Genomic DNA, 23,577 nt, shown 5'->3' on the forward strand with positions numbered 1-23,577 from the left:
TAAAACATGTATAGTGATAGTTAACGGGCGATATTGATCGTGCGTACAGGAGCACATGGCATCTTGATGTTGTTCATGTTGTGCCTCACAATGGGCTATTGTCCCGCATTCATATGATCTATTCTCTATTTGTGCTAAACAATAGTCCCACCTGAAGCTCGACTTGCGCAGCATCAGTGTAATCTAGGATTGTGTGTACTCCTGTTGGCACGATCAATGCCAGTGCGGGACATATGGCCCTCTTGTAGGGAATACAGTCGTGTGAAAGAGGCCTTAAAATGAGTTTTCTCATCTCAGACAATAGGGGCATATCGCTTGGATATGCCCCCATTGTCTTATAGCTGCTGTTCCCCGCACCTATATTGAGAACTGGTCCCCGAAATTGGAGTATGGCGCAATGCGCATGCTCTGCCGTCCTCCACTCTTCTCTATGTGAGAGTTGTGGATTAGCAAACAGTGGTCGACGGACCCCATTAAATCTGGTGTCCTCCAGCCACAGCGCTACCTGCTCCGTTCTCAATATAGGTGCGTGTCCCATCGGTGGTACCCACACCTATCAGACAATGGTTGCATATTCAAGCAATATGCCACCATTGATTGGGATACCCCTTTTACAGCAGTTAGTCCCTTGTGTGTCCATTGTGGTAATCACACTAGTTATGTCATAGCGTCATAGGGAAATCATTAATCAAACTGTTAAATTACAATTTATTAATGAATTCCTGATGATGCTGATGGACCGTGACTCCCACAAGGGCTCAAATGAAAAGGGGCAAGATTGAACAACGAACAAGCCTTTGCTGTTCATGTGCCAATCATAGGGTCTGCGATCAATAAAGAGCCAACAGATCGCTCATTACTGATGGTATTGTTCATGGTTCACCTTTGGCAATAATGTCGTTTAGGGAAAAAAAAAATACCAAGGGCTTTTCAATAAACGTACAGTAGTGACCCTATGGTAGTTGTAATGTCACCACAGCGGTAGTGCCAAAGGTTACTGTTACCCTGTACCGGCCAATGAAAACACAAATACATCGAAGTTAACTATACATTTTTTAATTTTTTTATAAATTACAATATATCCATAAAAAAAAAATATATATATATATACATACTATACAAAAAAATAAATTTTTTAGTGGAGTAGGACTGTCGGGTAGGTGGTTTGAGGTTGGCAATGGTAGCCCCCCTGTCCTCTTTATTCTCTGAGCTAAAAATACAGTCCACAGGAAAGGATGCAGGTTGAAATTGTGGGTTGTATAAGGGTCTGAGGAGGAGGGTACCCGAGCATGTGTAGAGGTGGTGGGGAAAATGGTGGGACGGAGAAGTAGAATAAGAGACAGAAGGGAACACATGCCCGGGGGCTGGGAATGGGAAGGTTGTCGGTAATGGTCACTGGTGTGGGATGGGGTTGTGGGGGCCGTGGCCAATTTCTGTGACACATTCTCTAAGCATGATATTAAACTCATGCAACTGCTCGGGCGTCATTGAGTCCACCAAATTGATTATGCTTACCCCATAATGGTAGTTAGGGCTGCATTGGATCGCCGACTCTGCTCCCTCCCAGCGGCGAATCAAGGCAGCACTAAACTCCTTCTGATGTTCGTCCAAACCTTCTACAGTGTTGGAAACAACCTCTACACGGGCCACATAATCATTTTGCTTTGGCACACCGGATCTCTGCATGCTCAGCAGGGCTCTTAAATTTTGATGTCAACCTAAGAGCCTCTGTTGAGCAGAGGGATCCGGTAGGGGACCCGGATTCTCCCGAGCAGATGCATGAGGGACAGGAGGTCTGGCGTTGGCGATCCATTCATTTTCCGCATCAGGAGGTTGTTCAGTCTCCAGAGCGCTGCTCTTAGTTCTGTATGAAAAAAATGAAATAAAAATTTACCTTTAAAAACACCATCCATGTCCGATGCTACACCATAAGTTGGCTGTCCAAAACAGGGTAGCCAAACGCTCTGCTGTTACAGACAGTCCCTTAAATTACATTTCTTTTTACATTTCATTTACATTTCTTTAAAAAATATATATAATTTACCTTCTTTGTGCCATTGTGCGTCGTCGTAAACCAAGGCCGCTGTATATGTACTCCCTGAGGGTGCGCCGGACCCAATCGGGACTGAACCTCCTTCTTATAGTCCATCCTGAAGCCGTCCTGGATAGATCAGCGTTGTGTAACCTGTTTAAATGTTGGAAAAAAAAAACATAACATGATGTAAGGTTAAGAACAATATGAATGTTTAAAAAAAAAAAATTGCTGTTCTTACAACATATCTTCTGAGACACCGCATTTAAATCCCCCCAGGTCTCAGAAAGGTCAGAACATATGTCCCTCTATGGCCGTGTAAGCGGTGTGTAGGAGATACGGTCACGGTGTAAGCAGTGTGTAGGAGATACGGTCACGGTGTAAGCAGTGTGTAGGAGATACGGTCACGGTGTAAGCGGTGTGTAGGAGATACGGTCACGGTGTAAGCGGTGTGTAGGAGAGACGGTCACGGTGTAAGCGGTGTGTAGGAGATACGGTCACAGTGTAAGCAGTGTGTAGGAGATACGGTCACAGTGTAAGCAGTGTGTAGTAGATACGGTCAGGGTGTAAGCAGTGTGTAGGAGATACGGTCACGGTGTAAGCGGTGTGTAGGAGATACGGTCACAGTGTAAGCAGTGTGTAGGAGATACGGTCACGGTGTAAGCGGTGTGTAGGAGATACGGTCACGGTGTAAGCGGTGTGTAGGAGATACGGTCACGGTGTAAGCGGTGTGTAGGAGATACGGTCACAGTGTAAGCAGTGTGTAGGAGATACGGTCACAGTGTAAGCAGTGTGTAGGAGATACGGTCACGGTGTAAGCGGTGTGTAGGAGATACAGTCACGGTGTAAGCAGTGTGTAGGAGATACAGTCACAGTGTAAGCAGTGTGTAGGAGATACGGTCACGGTGTAAGCAGTGTGTAGGAGATACGGTCACGGTGTAAGCGGTGTGTAGGAGATACAGTCACGGTGTAAGCAGTGTGTAGGAGATACAGTCACGGTGTAAGTGGTGTGTAGGAGATACGGTCACGGTGTAAGCGGTGTGTAGGAGATACGGTCACGGTGTAAGCAGTGTGTAGGTGATACGGTCACGGTGTAAGCAGTGTGTAGGAGATACGGTCACGGTGTAAGCAGTGTGTAGGAGATACGGTCACGGTGTAAGCGGTGTGTAGGAGATACAGTCACGGTGTAAGCGGTGTGTAGGAGATACGGTCACAGTGTAAGCAGTGTGTAGGAGATACGGTCACAGTGTAAGCAGTGTGTAGGAGATACGGTCACAGTGTAAGCAGTGTGTAGGAGATACAGTCACAGTGTAAGCAGTGTGTAGGAGATACGGTCACGGTGTAAGCAGTGTGTAGGAGATACGGTCACGGTGTAAGCGGTGTGTAGGAGATACAGTCACGGTGTAAGCAGTGTGTAGGAGATACAGTCACGGTGTAAGTGGTGTGTAGGAGATACGGTCACGGTGTAAGCGGTGTGTAGGAGATACGGTCACGGTGTAAGCAGTGTGTAGGAGATACAGTCACGGTGTAAGTGGTGTGTAGGAGATACGGTCACGGTGTAAGCGGTGTGTAGGAGATACGGTCACGGTGTAAGCAGTGTGTAGGTGATACGGTCACGGTGTAAGCAGTGTGTAGGAGATACGGTCACGGTGTAAGCAGTGTGTAGGAGATACGGTCACGGTGTAAGCGGTGTGTAGGAGATACAGTCACGGTGTAAGCGGTGTGTAGGAGATACGGTCACAGTGTAAGCAGTGTGTAGGAGATACGGTCACAGTGTAAGCAGTGTGTAGGAGATACGGTCACAGTGTAAGCAGTGTGTAGGAGATACAGTCACAGTGTAAGCAGTGTGTAGGAGATACGGTCACGGTGTAAGCAGTGTGTAGGAGATACGGTCACGGTGTAAGCGGTGTGTAGGAGATACAGTCACGGTGTAAGCAGTGTGTAGGAGATACAGTCACGGTGTAAGCGGTGTGTAGGAGATACGGTCACGGTGTAAGCGGTGTGTAGGAGATACGGTCACGGTGTAAGCAGTGTGTAGGTGATACGGTCACGGTGTAAGCAGTGTGTAGGAGATACGGTCACGGTGTAAGCAGTGTGTAGGAGATACGGTCACGGTGTAAGCGGTGTGTAGGAGATACAGTCACGGTGTAAGCGGTGTGTAGGAGATACGGTCACAGTGTAAGCAGTGTGTAGGAGATACGGTCACAGTGTAAGCAGTGTGTAGGAGATACGGTCACAGTGTAAGCAGTGTGTAGGAGATACAGTCACAGTGTAAGCAGTGTGTAGGAGATACGGTCACGGTGTAAGCAGTGTGTAGGAGATACGGTCACGGTGTAAGCGGTGTGTAGGAGATACAGTCACGGTGTAAGCAGTGTGTAGGAGATACAGTCACGGTGTAAGTGGTGTGTAGGAGATACGGTCACGGTGTAAGCGGTGTGTAGGAGATACGGTCACGGTGTAAGCAGTGTGTAGGTGATACGGTCACGGTGTAAGCAGTGTGTAGAAGATACGGTCACGGTGTAAGCAGTGTGTAGGAGATACGGTCACGGTGTAAGCGGTGTGTAGGAGATACAGTCACGGTGTAAGCGGTGTGTAGGAGATACGGTCACAGTGTAAGCAGTGTGTAGGAGATACGGTCACGGTGTAAGCAGTGTGTAGGAGATACGGTCACGGTGTAAGCAGTGTGTAGGAGATACGGTCACGGTGTAAGCGGTGTGTACGAGATACGGTCACGGTGTAAGCAGTGTGTAGAAGATACAGTCACAGTGTAAGCGGTGTGTAGGAGATACGGTCACGGTGTAAGTGGTGTGTAGGAGATACGGTCTTTTAATTCTCCATTGTCACAGTATTTATAGTTAACTAATCAGTATTAGTTACAGTCACTCACATTGGTTGAATTGGCACATGGATACACATGTGAGCAGTAACGCCACGTCAAGGCTTCAACCCTTGTTACTGACCAGTCACACACCATGCTTTTCATTCATACGCATTTGGTATTCCAGATGTTTTGGACTACACCTCCCATAATACTTTACCAGCATGATGGGAGATGTAATTCACAGCATGTGGACGGCCTATGGTTGCCGACCTCTGAACTCGCGGTGATCACAGTACACAGGAGCAGCTCGTCACCTGTCAGATGCCCCTTCAATGCTCCCGCCAGGGCGCGGGCCTCAAACATGGGCTTCTTCATTCCACTTCAGGTACTTCGTGTTCCATAGGAGAACATGCTGGTCAGAGATGTGACACAAAAAAAAAAATTAAAATTGTTAGAGCAAATGGCAGAACAGACGCAGTGCAGCAGACTGACAGTGCACATATACACAGCAGACGGACGGTGCACACATACACAGCAGACTGACGGTGCACACATACACAGCAGACTGACGGTGCACACATACACAGCAGACTGACGGTGCACACATACACAGCAGACTGACGGTGCACACATACACAGCAGACTGACGGTGCACACATACACAGCAGACGGACGGACGGTGCGCACATACACAGCAGACGGACGGTGCGCATATACACAGCAGACTGACGGTGCACATATACACAGCAGACGGACGGTGCACACATACACAGCAGACGTTGATTACAGAATCCAGTGAGCGACGGATCTGGTGGCAGATGTGTGCCTCTGGATGGGGGCCGCTTCTCATCCTTCTCCAAGTGACGAGATGGCTGCAGTTTCGTAGTATTTATTAAATTAGGGTTGTACACATCTAACACACAGGCCACAAATATAATACACTGCCCCCCAAAATATGCTGCACATACATCCCCCAATATACTGTACCGCACAGACAGCCCCCCATATACTGCGCAGACAGCCCCCCCATATACTGCGCAGACAGCCCCCCAATACACTGCGCATACAGCCCCCCCATATACTGCGCAGACAGCCCCCCCATATACTGCGCAGACAGACCCCAATATACTGCGCAGACAGATTCCCCCATATACTGCGCAGACAGCCCCCCCCATTTAATGCGCAGACAGACCCCCAAATATACTGAGCAGACAGCCCCCTATATACTGTGCAGACAGCCCCCTATATACTGCGCTGACAGCCCCCCCATATACTGCGCAGACAGCCCCCCTATATACTGTGCAGACAGCCCCCCAAATATACTGTGCAGACAGACCCCCCCCCCCCATATACTGCGCAGGCAGCCCCCCAAATATACTGTGCAGACAGCCCCCCATATACTGTGCAGGCAGCCCCCCAAATATACTGTGCAGACAGCCCCCCAAATATACTGTGCAGACAGACCCCCAAATATACTGTGCAGACAGACCCCCCCCCATATACTGTGCAGACAGACCCCCTATATAATAGAACCTATATATAGGAGGACAATCAGTCAAGAACCAATATGAGAATAGCTCCTGCAAAGGGTTAAAAGTGCTTTTGGCATGGATATTCATGCTTACCCTCGGCGCTTGCGCACTGGGACGTAATTTTCCCCTACCATCACATTGCGCAGGCGCGTATATCGGGTGGATTTTAATGAGTTAACTGCGCTTGCGCACTGACCCGTGATTTTTCCCTACCTTGGCTCCCAGACGCATGCGCAGGTTCCCGGCGTGCTGCTAAGTTCAGCCTTGAGCTTTTCACTAGAGTGTCCTTTTGGGCATGCGCAGATGGAGAAAAGTGAGACACGCCCCCCAACGTCATCGCTCATGCGACAGGAAGTCAGAGGGTAGGGAAATCTCACGAGGTAGGGTAGTATAACGCGTCACCGGTGCGCTGCTGCAGTGGGAGGGAGAAACGTCGTTGTAGCTGCCGGGCCTGTGACAGAGCACCGGGACCATCCTCCGGCAGGTAGGTCACTGTCAGGCCGGGCGTTACCAGGCTGCGGCCGCCATGTGTGAGTGGAGATGATGGGGAGGTAGTCCTGGTCCGCCGGGGGTTATGGGTGAGGAGTGAAGAGCAAGACGTCACCTCATTCAATGCAGGGGACCGAGATAATGACAGGAGCCCCCCCCCCCCCCCCCCTATATTATAATGTTATCCTCCTGTTATATATCACACCGTACATTATAATGTTATCCTCCTGTTGTATATCACACCGTACAGTATAATGTTATCCTCCTCTGTTATATATCACACCGTACATTATAATGTTATCATCTGTTATATATCACACCGTACATTATAATGTTATCATCTGTTATATATCACACCGTACATTATAATGTTACCCTCCTGTTGTATATCACACCGTACAGTATAATGTTATCCTCCTCTGTTACATATCACACCGTACATTATAATGTTATATATCACACCGTACAGTATGTTACCCTCCTGTTATATATCACACCGTACATTATAATGTTATCCTCCTCTGTTATATATCACACCGTACATTATAATGTTATCCTCCTCTGTTATATATCACACTGTACATTATAACGTTATCATCCTGTTATATATCACACTGTACATTATAATGTTATATCACACACCGTACATTATAATGTTATCCTCCTGTTATATATCACACCGTACGTTATAATGTTATCCTCCTGTTATATATCACACCGTACATTATAATGTTATCCTCCTGTAATATATCACACCGTACATTATAATGTTATCCTCCGCTATATCACACCGTACATTATAATGTTATCCTCCTGTAATATATCACACCGTACATTATAATGTTACCCTCCTGTTATATATCACACCGTACATTATAATGTTATCCTCCTGTTATATATCACACCGTACATTATAATGTTATCCTCCTGTTATATATCACACCGTACATTATAATGTTATCCTCCTGTTATATATCACACCGTACATTATAATGTTATCCTCCTGTAATATATCACACCGTACATTATAATGTTACCCTCCTGTTATATATCACACCGTACAGTATAATGTTATCCTCCTGTTATATATCACACCGTACATTATAATGCTGCCTCCAGTGCTGCACTCGGCGGTATGCGGCCGGTCACAGGTGACTGATGTCCTTGGCAGGATGAATAGGGGGTTGTGTATGATACATGGCCGATCACACTGCACATTATACACATATATTGTACCCTGGTCACTATAGGGGGGTGCGCCGGCCATGGAGCCTGCAGGGCCCTAGAAGTCCTCCTACCTATAAGTGATAGTCCCAGGAGCCTCAGGTAACTCCTCCGGGTAGGCGCTGTTAGGATGGGTGTTGTGGTCTTAGGCCAGACATGTGACGCACTTCCCCGATTCACCACAGGGGGCAGATGTTTAAGAACCACGTCCACACCCCTGTAATCTGCTGAGAACCTCAGCTCTGGAGGAATACTGCAGTAATAAGGCCGGGGTTCTCCTGGGGTACCATCATCTCCCTGTCCTGGTATGTAAGCGGCTCCGGGGCCATTCTCTGAACTTACTGCAGCCTGTGGAAAAGCTTACCTCCTTTTTTTTTTTTTTTTTTTTTTTTTTTTTTCCTGCCTTATATAAACCGCCTCTGCTTGCTGTCAGTAAAGAAGAACATGTCCTGATCACGTTGTCAGCGAGCTCTTAAACGTAGTGGCCTTCACGGGTGAGCAGGAGGGGTTTTCAGCCTCTGAATGTGATGTGTGAATGTTTGTATTCACTGACAGCAAACAGTGTTCTTAAATGGCAGGCAATGGAAACACACACTCTTAGCTGCAGGACTTCCCCTTCTACGATGATAAAGCTGCATATACAAAATCCAGATGCATTCCTGGAGAGGAGTTATCCACGTGTGTGAGGAGTCCTGTGTATGACCTTCCCATGTGATGTGACGGCAGAACACGTGATGTACCGTGACCTGTGAGCTCGGAGGGGGATCTGTGGATGACGCACTGTTATGGGGGGATCTGTGGATGACGCACTGTTATGGGGGGATCTGTGGATGACGCACTGTTATGGGGGGATCTGTGGATGACGCACTGTTATGGGGGGATCTGTGGATGATGCACTGTTATGGGGGGATCTGTGGATGATGCACTGTTATGGGGGATCTGTGGATGATGCACTGTTATGGGGGATCTGTGGATGACGCACTGTTATGGGGGGGGATCTGTGGATGACGCACTGTTATGGGGGGATCTGTGGATGACGCACTGTTATGGGGGGGGGATCTGTGGATGACGCACTGTTATGGGGGGGGGGATCTGTGGATGACGCACTGTTATGGGGGGGGATCTGTGGATGACGCACTGTTATGGGGGGGGGATCTGTGGATGACGCACTGTTATGGGGGGGGGGATCTGTGGATGACGCACTGTTATGGGGGGGGGGATCTGTGGATGATGCACTGTTATGGGGGGGGGGATCTGTGGATGATGCACTGTTATGGGGGGGGGGATCTGTGGATGATGCACTGTTATGGGGGGGGGGATCTGTGGATGATGCACTGTTATGGGGGGGGGATCTGTGGATGATGCACTGTTATGGGGGGGGGGATCTGTGGATGATGCACTGTTATGGGGGGGGGATCTGTGGATGATGCACTGTTATGGGGGGGGATCTGTGGATGATGCACTGTTATGGGGGGGGATCTGTGGATGATGCACTGTTATGGGGGGGGGATCTGTGGATGATGCACTGTTATGGGGGGGGGGTCTGTGGATGATGCACTGTTATGGGGGGGGGGGTCTGTGGATGATGCACTGTTATGGGGGGGGGGGTCTGTGGATGATGCACTGTTATGGGGGGGGGGGTCTGTGGATGATGCACTGTTATGGGGGGGGGATCTGTGGATGATGCACTGTTATGGGGGGGGGGGATCTGTGGATGATGCCCTGTTATGGGGGGGGGGGGGGGGATCTGTGGATGATGCACTGTTATGGGGGGGATGTGTGGATGATGCACTGTTATGGGGGGGGATGTGTGGATGATGCCCTGTTATGGGGGGGGGGATCTGTGGATGATGCCCTGTTATGGGGGGGGGGGGATCTGTGGATGATGCCCTGTTATGGGGGGGGGGATCTGTGGATGATGCCCTGTTATGGGCGGGGGGATGTGTGGATGATGCACTGTTATGGGGGGGGATGTGTGGATGACGCACTGTTATGGGGGGGGGGATGTGTGCGTGACGCACTGTTATGGGGGGGGATGTGTGGATGACGCACTGTTATGGGGGGGGGATGTGTGGATGACGCACTGTTATGGGGGGGGATGTGTGGATGACGCACTGTTATGGGGGGGGGGATGTGTGGATGACGCACTGTTATGGGGGGGGGGGGATCTGTGGATGATGCACTGTTATGGGGGGAATCTGTGGATGACTACAACTCCCAGCGGGAATGAAAGCTGAACAGTGCTGTGACATGTTGGGTGTTACAGCTGGTAACAGTTGTGCAGTTCCTGTATGTTGGAGGCCCATTACTCTAGCTGGTGGTCCGTGCAGTTCCTGTATGTTGGGGGCACATTACGCTTGCCGGTGGTCAGTGCAGTTCCTGTATGTTGGGGGCACATTCCTCTAGCCGGTGGTCAGTGCAGTTCCTGTATGTTGGGAGCACATTACTCTTGCTGGTGGTCAGTGCAGTTCCTGTATGTTGGGTGCACATTCCTCTAGCCGGTGGTCAGTGCAGTTCTTGTATGTTGGGGGCACATTACTCTACTCTAGCCGGTGGTCAGTGCAGTTCCTGTATGTTGGGGGCACATGACTCTAGCCGGTGGTCAGTGCAGTTCCTGTATGTTGGGTGCACATTCCTCTAGCCGGTGGTCAGTGCAGTTCCTGTATATTGGGGGCACATTACTCTTGCCGGTGGTCAGTGCAGTTCCTGTATGTTTGGGGCACATTACTCTAGCCGGTGGTCAGTGCTGTTCCTGTATGTTGGGGGCACATTACTCTAGCCGGTGGTCCGTGCTTTTCCTGTATGTTGGGGGCACATTACTCTAGCCGGTGGTCCGTGCTTTTCCTGTATGTTGGGGGCACATTACTCTAGCCGATGGTCAGTGCTGTTCCTGTATGTTGGGTGCACATTCCTCTAGCTGGTGGTCAGTGCAGTTCCTGTATGTTGGGGGCACATTACTCTAGCCGGTGGTCAGTGCAGTTCCTGTATGTTGGGGGCACATTACTCTAGCCGGTGGTCAGTGCAGTTCCTGTATGTTGGGGGCACAGTACTCTTGCCGGTGGTCCGTGCAGTTCCTGTATGTTGGGGGCACAGTACTCTAGCCGGTGGTCAGTGCAGTTCCTGTATGTTGGGGGGACAGTACTCTAGCCGGTGGTCTGTGCAGTTCCTGTATGTTGGGGGCACATTACTCTTGCCGGTGGCGGGTCAACCGGAGGCCGATTGTGATCTTCTCACTTATATTTCATTTCTAGAGATAATACAATCTTCTAATGTTCCCTCTTAAAGTGACAGCACAGGTTGAGGGATTATTCTGTTGGCTTCCAAGTTCTTGTGCTGTGGAACATTAGATTCCTGGCCTGCACTGATGATGATGATTCATCTGTTGGGGGGGGCTTGGGTTGTGAGCTCGCAGTCAGGTGACCAGTCAGCTGAGCAGTGAACAGGGAAGTGTGCAGCCTCCTCCTCATGTGACTCCAGGGAGAGGAGATCACCCCCAGCGCTCCATTCATACGAGTGGATCCTGGCCGTGAGTACCTGTGTGGAGGGGAAACCACTGTTTACTACAACTTGCACAACTACAACTCCCAGCAGGAATGAAAGCTGCATGTGGCTGTGGCATGTTGGGTGTTACAGCAGATGATTTTTGGGTTGTGGGAGTCTGTAGAGGGCTGCAGCTGTGTGGGCTTGGAAAGGGTTAATCTTCTCTAGTTACCCTGTTATTTGGATACATATTGTTACACTGTTTCTATGGCTTGGATGCATTATTGTTACACTGTGTAGATGATTTGGATGTACTACTGCTTGCTGTCAGTGAATTGGAACAATTTTGTTTCCATCTAGAGAAACTGAAAACATTTAGGCCTCATACTTCTCACAGCAGAGGGTTTGTTTCAGTTGTATCCAGTATGGACCATCCTTTGTGAGGAAAGCACACATCTTTCTGATATCCTGAGGGTCTGTTACAATGTATCGGTGCAGGGAATTTTTTTTTTTTTTTGTTAGTTTTTTTAGGATAGATCCAGTTGTCACAAATCCTCAGCTGTGAGACTGATATTAGGTGTCAGCTAAAGTATTTTCATTCACTGACAGCAGAGATGTTGAGAAGGGTGAGGACTTCTACCAGAAAGTATGGCTGTGGTGGGGGCATCCCAAAGAACCCTTGGGCACGAGGGACGGGCATAGGACGTGTAGCGGGTCCCAGGCTTGTATGAGGGGCCATTTGCCTCCCCAGTTTCTGTGACACGTGCCCCATTAACCCCATATCTGCCACAGGACATTGGGCGATCCTGGATTTCCATCTGCATTGTTCCACTCTCTCTGCAGTTTTTATGGGGCCGGTTTGACCTCCAGCACACAGCAAGGTCACATCGGGCAGGGATGTTGGGGTTCCCCTGCTTGAGATGTCACGGTGTCCTTAGGGAATGCGGTGGGGGAGGGGTGCAGTCTGTGCACGATTTCCACACACTGCGGTGCCCTATCTCGCAGCTTCTTCTTTTAGAGAAGCAGCTTGGAAATCTGGTGAGTCACCACCTCAGAGATGGCACAGCCGCAGCTCGCAGGGTCTGTAGGCATCATCCCAGGTGTGTGGGCGGTGAGGTGGCTGCAGAGGACCCTCGTAGTGTTATATACAGGGTGGATCTCAAGGTTGATGAGTCCTCGTCGCTCCTGGAACCTGCAGAAGAAGGGGCTCTGTGTACTCCGATTATATGTATTCTGCATTCTGCAAAAAATACTGACGACGTCGGTGTTGCATCCTTCTTTTTATTTTTATTTTTTTTCTCTCCTTACTAGATGCTGAGCTCTCTCCTCCTGTAGGGCAGGACTCCCCCTCGCTGGATGCTGAGCTCTCTCCTCCTGTGGGGCAGGACTCCTCCTCGCTGGATGCTGAGCTCTCTCCTCCTGTGGGGCAGGACTCCTCCTCGCTGGATGCTGAGCTCTCTCCTCCTGTGGGGCAGGACTCCCCCTCGCTGGATGCTGAGCTCTCTCCTCCTGTGGTGCAGGACTCCTCCTCGCTGGATGCTGAGCTCTCTCCTCCTGTAGGGCAGGACTCCTCCTCGCTGGATGCTGAGCTCTCTCCTCCTGTGGGGCAGGACTCCTCCTCGCCGGATGCTGAGCTCTCTCCTCCTGTGGGGCAGGACTCCTCCTCGCCGGATGCTGAGCTCTCTCCTCCTGTGGGGCAGGACTCCCCCTCGCCGGATGCTGAGCTCTCTCCTCCTGTGGGGCAGGACTCCCCCTCGCCGGATGCTGAGCTCTGTCCTCCTGTGGGGCAGGACTCCCCCTCGCCGGATGCTGAGCTCTGTCCTCCTGTGGGGCAGGACTCCCCCTCGCCGGATGCTGAGCTCTGTCCTCCTGTGGGGCAGGACTCCCCCTCGCCGGATGCTGAGCTCTCTCCTCCTGTGGGGCAGGACTCCCCCTCGCCGGATGCTGAGCTCTGTCCTCCTGTGGGGCAGGACTCCCCCTCGCCGGATGCTGAGCTCTCTCCTCCTGTGGGGCAGGACTCCTCCTCGCTGGATGCTGAGCTCTCTCCTCCTGTGGGGCAGGACTCCTCCTCGCTGGACGCTGAGCTCTCTCCTCCTGTGGGGCAGGACGACTCCTCGCTGGATGCTGAGCTCTCTCCTCCTGTGGGGCAGGACTCCCCCCTCGCCGGATGCTGAGCTCTCTCCTCCTGTGGGGCAGGACTCAATAACAGTTGTACTTTTTTATCGTTTTGTGCACTTTATGTACACTTTTAATCTGTGATGTCACTGGAAACCGTCAGCAAGCTTATAAGTAGACACCTGCTCCCTTTAACAGTGTGGCTGGTCTCCTGTAATGCAGAGTAGCGCAGTGGGAGCTTGAAGGCACTTCCCGGAATGCACATCACCAAGACTCTGGGTGATTTCAGCTCTGGAGAAGAACTGAGAGTGCATGTCTGGAGTCTGCTGGGGCTTGTAGTCTCTCCTGTGTACAAGCAGTGCTATACAGTACATAGTTGTATCTGGTGAATCGGGAATTCCTGGCAGATATTTCCTAACGCCGTGTGACACAACTTCCTCCGAGGGTCACTTCTTGGTATGAAACGGGATCCTTTGTGCCTATTATCAGATTGCATATATTTGGACCTCAGCCGCTTCCCTCTGTCTTATTTTCCCTGTTACTGTCTCTTTGGAGACATGGCTTCTCTTGGTATCCCCCAAAATAACATTTATAGGGTTCAGATTGATTCTGCCGTGATCTTTGGGTCCCTGATGGGAGTAGTGAGCCAGCTGTCAAATTACCTGCAGATACGAGGACTGAAGCAGACTGGTTGCTACGGATAAAGCTGCCTGACAACCCCATAGAAAGGTGGTTAAAAAGTCTTTTTGGCAACCAGACTGTCAGACAGGACTCGGCTATTAGCAGCGGGAGAAGCCCCCCAGCAAAGGTCCGGATATGCCAGTCCTCGTCTCATCCGGTGGTATTGGGGTACACTCACATAGCGATGAGGCATAGCCGCTTGTAGGACAGGAGAATACAGTCTATTGCTCCCTGTTATCAGCCATTTCAGAGGAGAGGATGACTGTAGGACAGGAGAATACAGTCTATTGCTCCCTGTTATCAGCCATGTCAGGGGAGAGGATGACTGTAGGACAGGAGAATACAGTCTATTGCCCCCTGTTATCAGCCATTTCAGGGGAGAGGATGACTGTAGGACAGGAGAATACAGTCTATTGCCCCCTGTTATCAGCCATTTCAGGGGAGAGGATGACTGTAGGACAGGAGAATACAGTCTATTGCTCCCTGTTATTAGCCATTTCAGGGGAGAGGGTGACTGTAGGACAGGAGAATACAGTCTATTGCCCCCTGTTATCAGCCATTTCAGGGGGAGAGGATGACTGTAGGACAGGAGAATACAGTCTATTGCTCCCTGTTATCAGCCATTTCAGGGGAGAGGATGACTGTAGGACAGGAGAATACAGTCTATTGCTCCCTGTTATCAGCCATTTCAGAGGAGAGGATGACTGTAGGACTGGAGAATACAGTCTATTGCCCCCCGTTATCAGCCATTTCAGGGGAGAGGATGACTGTAGGACAGGGGAATACAGTCTATTGCCCCCTGTTATCGGCCATTTCAGGGGAGAGGATGACTGTAGGACAGGAGAATACAGTCTATTGCTCCCTGTTATCAGCCATTTCAGGGGAGAGGATGACTGTAGGACAGGAGAATACAGTATATTGCCCCCTGTTATCAGCCATTTCAGGGGAGAGGATGACTGCAGGACAGGAGAATACAGTCTATTGCCCCCTGTTATCAGCCATTTCAGAGGAGAGGATGACTGTAGGACAGGAGAATACAGTCTATTGCCCCCTGTTATCAGCCATTTCAGGGGAGAGGATGACTGTAGGGCAGGAGAATACAGTCTATTGCCCCCTGTTATCAGCTATTTCAGGGGAGAGGATGACTGTAGGACAGGAGAATACAGTCTATTGCCCCCTGTTATCAGCCATTTCAGGGGAGAGGATGACTGTAGGACAGGAGAATACAGTCTATTGCCTTCTGTTATCAGCCATTTCAGGGGAGAGGATGACTGTAGGACAGGAGAATACAGTCTATTGCCCCCTGTTATCAGCTATTTCAGGGGAGAGGATGACTGTAGGACAGGAGAATACAGTCTATTGCCCCCTGTTATCAGCCATTTCAGGGGAGAGGATGACTGTAGGGCAGGAGAATACAGTCTATTGCCCCCTGTTATCAGCCATTTCAGGGGAGAGGATGACTGTAGGACAGGAGAATACAGTCTATTGCCCCCTGTTATCAGCCATTTCAGGGGAGAGGATGACTGTAGGACAGGAGAATACAGTCTATTCGTTATCAGCCATTTCAGAGGAGAGGATGACTGTAGGACAGGAGAATACAGACTATTGCTCCCTGTTATCAGCCATTTCAGGGGAGAGGATGACTGTAGGACAGGAGAATACAGTCTATTGCCCCCTGTTATCAGCCATTTCAGGGGAGAGGATGACTGTAGGACAGGAGAATACAGTCTATTGCCTCCTGTTATCAGCCATTTCAGGGGACAGGATGACTGTAGGACAGGAGAATACAGTCTATTGCCCCCTGTTATCAGCCATTTCAGGGGAGATGATGACTGTAGGACAGGAGAATACAGTCTATTGCCTCCTGTTATCAGCCATTTCAGGGGGGAGGATGACTGTAGGACAGGAGAATACAGTCTATTGCCCCCTGTTATCAGCCATTTCAGGGGAGAGGATGACTGTAGGACAGGAGAATACAGTCTATTCGTTATCAGCCATTTCAGAGGAGAGGATGACTGTAGGACAGGATAATACAGTCTATTGCCCCCTGTTATCAGCCATTTCAGGGGAGAGGATGACTGTAGGACAGGAGAATACAGTCTATTGCCCCCTGTTATCAGCCATTTCAGGGGAGAGGATGACTGTAGGACAGGAGAATACAGTCTATTGCCCCCTGTTATCAGCCATTTCAGGGGAGAGGATGACTGTAGGACAGGAGAATACAGTCTATTCGTTATCAGCCATTTCAGAGGAAAGGATGACTGTAGGACAGGAGAATACAGACTATTGCTCCCTGTTATCAGCCATTTCAGGGGAGAGGATGACTGTAGGACAGGAGAATACAGTCTATTGCCTCCTGTTATCAGCCATTTCAGGGGAGAGGATGACTGTAGGACAGGAGAATACAGTCTATTGCCCCCTGTTATCAGCCATTTCAGAGGAGAGGATGACTGTAGGACAGGAGAATACAGTCTATTGCCCCTGTTATCAGCCATTTCAGGGGAGAGGATGACTGTAGGACAGGAGAATACAGTCTATTGCCCCCTGTTATCAGCCATTTCAGGGGAGAGGATGACTGTAGGACAGGAGAATACAGTCTATTGCTCCCTGTTATCAGCCATTTCAGGGGAGAGGACGACTGTAGGACAGGAGAATACAGTCTATTGCTCCCTGTTATCAGCCATTTCAGGGGAGAGGATGACTGTAGGACCCTCCCTGCCCCCCATGATCACTACTCTGCCATATATCTTAAGCCCTAAGACCCTTCTGATGTCAGCTGCTCCTCTTATAACGCTCCAGCTCTGATATAAGCTCTCTGTTTTCAGGTTAGAGCTCCTTTTAAGAGGTGAGTGATGGTGGGGTCGGGTGCACAGATCTGAGCCGTCTGTTCTCCCTTCGGGGGGGATGATTATCCTGGTCTTGTCGGAGGAGCTATGACAGATGCTGCAGGGATGGTGGGTCATGTGACATCTGCAGGTGGGGGGGGGGGGTTGCGGGTTTACTCCCCCCCCCCTCCATTCACATGCAGCCGGTACTTCACCCAATAACTTGGTGATGAATTGACGTCCGGGTGAGAGATTCCCGGGGATGTTCTGACAGGGAGCATACCCTTAACCTGTACCAGGCCCCAGCCGCCACATGCCGCCCACAGCTCTGCAGGCCTCTCCGTGGCGGTATTCATGCACCCATTCATTTCCATTTCTGCTTCATTCCAGGTCATCGATCGGCGACCCTCAGCGTGTGACGTCACCTCCTGCCCCAGAGCTGCGTGCATATCCTGTAAATCCGTAAGTTATCAAGTCTAATGGTGGAAGAATAAATTCTCTGTCCTCCTGTTACCAGCAGAGCTGAGAGGATGATGACTGAGTAGACCAAGGGCCCACTTATTCTGTCCTGGGGCCCCTCTGTTAGACAGCAGATGGATTGATGTGACTCCTGACAAGCCTCCCGCCCCTTCCCTGCTGTCAGCTCCACTCCTTGGGTTCAAATCTAGTACAGGCTGGTTGCTAGGGAACTTGCTGCCTGACAACCTTTATATAAAAGGCTCTGGTTGATACATTGTATCCCTAGCAACCAGGCTGGATGATGGTGGAAGCAGCAGCCACGCCGTTCATCATCTCAGCCGTGGGATTTTCTACATATAGGCGGGGTCCCTTTAAGAGTTGTCGTCCCATGCAGGAATCAGGAATAACATTACTCATTTTTTTTTCTTTCAGATATTTAAGGAATAAACATGGATTTTTCCAAATTACCAAAGATCAGGGATGAAGATCGGGAGAGCACGTTCGGTTACGTGCATGGCGTCTCCGGGCCTGGTGAGTGCGGCGCTGGTGGGGTTAATACCTGAGTAGACATGGTCGGGGGGGGGGGTCAATGTTTAATATGCCCAGCACACCCCTAAGGGCATATTTTGGATCATGTCTTCTCTCTATTCACATCCAGAGCTGCGTTCACAATTCTGCTAGTTTGCTCTTGGCTCTCTGTCTGCAGGAGCTTATACCTCTGCTGCCCCCTGCTGGTTGGCTGTCTACACAGAGCAGTTTTGTGGAGACTTGATGGTTCGGATATCTGACAAAGATAAAATGCACCACACCCCCCTATAATGCAGCGTATCAGAGCGCAGCCCATTGCGAGGTCTCCAGAAGAATTGTGGATGCAGCTTTGGGTGTGAGTGGAGAATAAGAAAGATGTAACTTGACATCAGTAAAGCCATATGTCGAAAGGAGCCGTCCCCACCAGACGTTATGAAGTGGCGCTCGCTGGATTGGTCGGACTTGCCCCCCTGATGCTTTGTTTCCTCTTGTTTGTCGCACAGTGGTGACAGCGTCCAACATGGCGGGGGCTGCCATGTACGAGCTGGTGCGGGTAGGACATTCCGAGCTGGTCGGGGAGATCATTCGTCTGGAAGGAGATATGGCCACAATCCAAGTCTATGAAGAGACCTGTATCCTTTCATCCAGGTTGCGGGGCATAGTGCAAAGCGTACCGGACGGGTGTGTGCATACGACATAAAGCGAAGTGCTGAATCGTGACCGTATGCGGGTTTGCTGCAATGTGTCTTATATTTCTGGATCTCCTGCCCAATGCAGGTGTCGTACGGGTGATTGAAGGGAAATGACAGCTGCATAGGGGGCACAGAATTAAAAGGGTTATCCAACCCCTAAAATACCTTCCAATACGCCTGGGCCCCTGACAGAGGTTATACTTACCTGGCTCCCCGGCACCTGCATTGCTTCTGACGCCGCTGCATCTCGCCGTCGCGGGTGGGGGGGCTTAGCAGCCAATAGCAGGCCGCAACAGGGACGAGCCTCCCTAGCATTGCGGGTGACACTAGGGAGGCTCGTCCCCGTCTCGGCCCGCTATTGGCTTGCCTTCCCGACGTCTGATGTTTTCTTCCACGGGTAGATGCAGTGGCGGCCATGTGGGCGTCAGAAGCGAAGCGGGTGTCGGGGAGCCAGGTAAGTATGACAGAAACTATATTATATATAATACAAAGTTGCAGAAGTTGATTTAATTCTGACCTCGGAGCTGTGGTTCGGTGGACAGACGTCCTGCCGTTACACATGCACTGGGCTCAGGGGAAGTTTGTCGGATGCGGAGGTTTCTTCCTCTGTGTCTGAGGCTCTGACGGATGTTCTTATGTCGTATTTCACGTGTTTGCGGTAAATTTCCTCAGCGTCCCTCACGCAGCTGGAGTATCGGTTGGAGACCCCGTCCTACGCACTGGGAAGCCCCTCTCTGTGGAGCTGGGTCCTGGCATCATGGGATCCATTTTTGATGGTATCCAGAGACCTCTGAAGGACATTAGTGACTCCACACAAAGTATTTATATCCCCAGGGGTGTAAACGTGTCCGCCCTGAGCGGAGACATCAAGTGGGAGTTCACCCCTTCTAAGAGTCTTCGGGTGAGTGGTCTGAGTGGTTATCAGCCATAACATTAAAACGGGTGATGTGGATAACATTAATGATCTGGCCACAATGGCAAAAGGAAAAAATGGCCAAGTGTAAGGATCTGAGCCACCTTGTCAAGACAACTGGCTCAAGGCATCTCCAGGGCGCCCAGTCTTGTGAGGTGTCTGTGGTGTGTACTGGTTATTATAACCTACCAAAAGTGTACTAAGAACCAGTGACAGGGTCATGGGCGCCTACGGCACGTGGACAGCCAGGTGCCTGCCTGGAGAAGAGATGGCACCAGGTGCACTATGGGAAGAGCTGTGTCTATGTGCGTCACTTACCTGGGGAAGAGATGGCACCAGGTGCACTATGGGAAGAGCTGTGTCTATGTGCGTCACTTACCTGGGGAAGAGATGGCACCACGTGCACTATGGAAAGAAGACCAGCGGCAGGGGCAGGGTGACCTTCTGGGCAATGTTCAGCTGGAAACCTTGGCTCCTGGAGTTATGTCGATGTGACATGTGTGGAAGACTTAACCATTATACAGACAAGTACTCGCTTCATGGCAGTGGTGCCCCCTTATGGCAGTGCCCTCTATCGGCAGGATAATGCCCGGCCACAATGAGAAAGAGATGAAGGTAGTGACTATTGTCTGGAAATTGCCAGATCTCATCCAGAGGCCGCACCGAGCAACTTACAGGATCAGATACCACAGGACTCCTCAGAGGGCATGTGGAGTCCATGACGGGTCAGAGAGGGGGGTACACTATATTAGGCCGGGGTTCTAATGTTATGGCTGATGGGTGTGTGGTTTTCATGCTGCAGACATCCTTTGGTCGCTCCTCACATCTATGCTATGCTGTGCGCACATTACTGGGTCTCATCGTGTAATTCCCGGTTTGTCCTGCAGGTCGGCAGTCACATCACAGGAGGAGATATTTATGGAAGCGTATTTGAGAATTCCCTCATCAAGCACAAGATTATGCTCCCTCCTCGCAACCGGGGTACGGTCACCTACCTGGCGCCGCCCGGCCACTACGACACCTCGGTAAGATGTCCGCCGTAGTGGTATAATCGTTGTACTTTTGCAGCCAGAAACTTGACCAGACCCGCAGCGCCCCCACAGGGGAAATGAAGTACTGCGCAATTTGTTGAAATCATTGGGCTGTCCATGAACTTCATGGATGGACCAGGTCCTGCAGAGCTTCATGGCTGGACCAGGTCCTGCAGAGCTTCATGGCTGGACCAGGTCCTGCAGAGCTTCATGGCTGGACCAGGTCCTGCAGAGCTTCATGGCTGGACCAGGTCCTGCAGAGCTTCATGGCTGGACCAGGTCCTGCAGAGCTTCATGGCTTATTGAGGAAGACCCCCATCTGAAAGGGGCTGGCCATAATCTGGGGGTTATAGCTGTACTTTACAACTGATAACCCCCCCCCATTTAACTCTGTAGTGACCACAGCAACTAAATAATGTTAGAGGCATTGGAGGCGCCCTTTGTGAGGCCCCAGTGCTGCTGTATGTACGTTCACCACTATAATGGGATCCGGTGGGACAAAAAAAAAACTTTGCATGCACGATTGCATGAAGCCACCCGAAGCCCCCCCCCCCCCTCCCCCCCCTGCTATATCCGCTGATCCGGCTTCCTTGCTGTGTCCATGCACAGATTTCCCCCGCGGTGTCTGTCCTGAAGAAGCCTGGCATTACATGGCGGCCATTTAGATGAGGACACCGTCATGTTATAGATGACTTCATATTTTCTGGAGCTTCATTCATCTGTTGCATTCTGCTCTGATGTTGTACTCCCTCCAGAGCTGCATTCACAATTCTGCAGGTTGTCACGCTCCTAGTGTAAAGAATGTAGAGATCGGGTTCATCTCTATGCTACTACATCCCACAATGCATTGCAAGATTACATATTCTGTGCGGTGCTAAAGGCGACCATGCGTCTCAGCTGTTGGCAGAAGGAGCCGACCCCCCCCCCCCCCCCCCAATACACATGCATTCTGGGCTTGGCAGAGCATGCATGTGTTTTCATTGGGGAAATTAACTGCTGTCAGACATTGCTGGGGGCTTGTTATCTGGCAAAATCCAAGCTGCACAACCCCGACCTCTGCCGTTAGGGGGAGGCAGGATACCCCCATACACATTAGATGGATGCCGTGTTCAGCCTCCATTTGTGTATGGTCAGCTAAAACCAGCAGGAGGTAGCAAGGCGATTTGAGGTCCTACAACCTGAGAGCCTAAAGTCAACCTGTAGAATTTCGAAGACTGCTTTAGATGTGACTGGAGAATGACCTGAGGGTAAAATCAGTGCATGGTAAGTATCTGCTTTGTATAGAGCTAAGGATCTGCTGAGACGGCTGCTTTGTGTTGGAAACTGTACGAGATCCCTCATCTTGACCTTTTTTTGCATTTAATCCCCCCCCCCCCCTTCCCCCTTTAGGACGTGGTGCTGGAGCTGGAGTTTGAGGGCGTGAAGGAGAAGTTCACAATGGTCCAAGTGTGGCCTGTAAGAACGGTCCGCCCCGTGACTGAGAAGCTGCCCGCCAATCACCCGCTGCTGACCGGCCAGAGAGTGCTGGACGCTCTGTTCCCGTAAGTTCTTAAAGGGACAGTGCAGTCACTTGGATACAGCTTACAGGGGTTTTCCAGGATTTTTATACTGGTGATTAGTATATGATAAGTGAGGGGGGGTCCGAGACCCTGGAGCCCTATCGATCAGCTGATTGAGAAGGCAGCGGCGCTCCTGCAGCTTACCAAGCACTGCGCCGTACATTCTTTAGCGGCTGTGCTTGGTATGACTGCTCCGTCGCATTCACTTTAATGGGGCTGAGCGCTATACCAAGCAGAGCGGCTATACAATGTACGGGGCTGTGCTTGGTAAGCGCGGAGAAGGCTGCGGAGCGCCTCTGCCTTCTCAAACCGCTTATCTGGGGGGTTCCTGAGGATAGGTCATCAGTATCAAAACCCCGGAAAACCCCTTTAATCATTGAAAAGCTTAGAAACTTCATAATGTTCTTTTTGTTTCAGTTCCTCACCATCTCTGCTTGCTTTCAGTGAATGTAGACGGTTTGTGTACAGGCAGATTTTACCTGCACTGAAGCATGGTAGCAAAGTATCAGGACAGGAGAGAAATTTGTCCTGCTGATGCGTTAACCTCACAGAAGATTGTCTAGACTGGATACAATTGTAACAAACCCTCAGCTGTGAGAACTATTAGTATTTTCTGCTTCTGGATGTAAGAAAAAGATGGTTTATATTCATTGACAGGAAGCAGAGATCCAGACAATAGTGATGAATTGAAATTTTAAAGGTAAGGGTACTTTCACACTAGCGTTTTTCTTTTCCGGCATAGAGGTCCGTCACAGGGGCTCAAATCCGGAAAAGAACTGATCAGAATTATCCCTATGCATTCTGAATGGATAGAAATCCGTTCAGGACGCATCAGGATGTCTTCAGTTCAGTCTTTTTGACTGATCAGGCAAAAGATAAAACCGTAGCATGCTACAGTCTTCTCTCCGGCGAAAAAAACGGAAGACTTGCCTGAAGGCATTTTTCCCCATAGGAATGTATTAGTGCCAGATCCGTCCTTCCCGCCTGCGCATGCGCAGACCGGTAAAAATGTGAAAAAAGATACAAGACGGATCCGTCTGTCCGCATGACAAGCGGAGAGACGGATCCGTTCTTGCAATGCATTTGTGAGACTGATCCGCATCCGGATCCGTCTCACAAATGCTTTCAGTCACAGCCAGATCGGCGGATCCGGCGGGCAGTTCCGACGACGGAACTGCTTGCCGGATCGCACTGCT

At 50.4% G+C, this 23,577-nt stretch overlaps 1 protein-coding gene and 1 long non-coding RNA gene across 3 annotated transcripts in view; one reads left to right on the forward strand and one right to left on the reverse strand.

The window, feature by feature from the left end:
• Nucleotides 1-1,453: 1,453 nt before the first annotated feature.
• Nucleotides 1,454-5,866, reverse strand: LOC122933181. The gene is made up of 4 exons (XR_006388388.1): nt 5,623-5,866; nt 5,168-5,265; nt 2,045-2,185; nt 1,454-1,864 (listed from the first exon to the last, which is right to left on the reverse strand). It is a non-coding gene; the product is annotated as an uncharacterized LOC122933181 (long non-coding RNA).
• Nucleotides 5,867-6,756: 890 nt separating this feature from the next.
• Nucleotides 6,757-23,577, forward strand: part of ATP6V1A (ATPase H+ transporting V1 subunit A) — a 28,173-nt gene continuing 11,352 nt past the window's right edge. The window contains exons 1-7 of one of the 2 annotated variants that reach the window (XM_044284154.1): nt 6,757-6,869; nt 17,590-17,661; nt 18,091-18,189; nt 18,690-18,818; nt 19,565-19,779; nt 20,679-20,816; nt 22,212-22,363. In XM_044284154.1, coding sequence (XP_044140089.1) covers nt 18,108-18,189; nt 18,690-18,818; nt 19,565-19,779; nt 20,679-20,816; nt 22,212-22,363 — 716 coding nt within the window. In that variant the 5' untranslated portion in view covers nt 6,757-6,869; nt 17,590-17,661; nt 18,091-18,107. Of the gene's footprint in view, nt 6,870-11,549; nt 11,625-17,589; nt 17,662-18,090; nt 18,190-18,689; nt 18,819-19,564; nt 19,780-20,678; nt 20,817-22,211; nt 22,364-23,577 lie in introns of those variants that run through there. The other variant, XM_044284155.1, reaches the window with a different exon arrangement.

The sequence above is a fragment of the Bufo gargarizans genome, chromosome 3, assembly GCF_014858855.1.
Source record: "Bufo gargarizans isolate SCDJY-AF-19 chromosome 3, ASM1485885v1, whole genome shotgun sequence".
NCBI classification, from domain to species: Eukaryota; Metazoa; Chordata; class Amphibia; order Anura; family Bufonidae; genus Bufo; species Bufo gargarizans.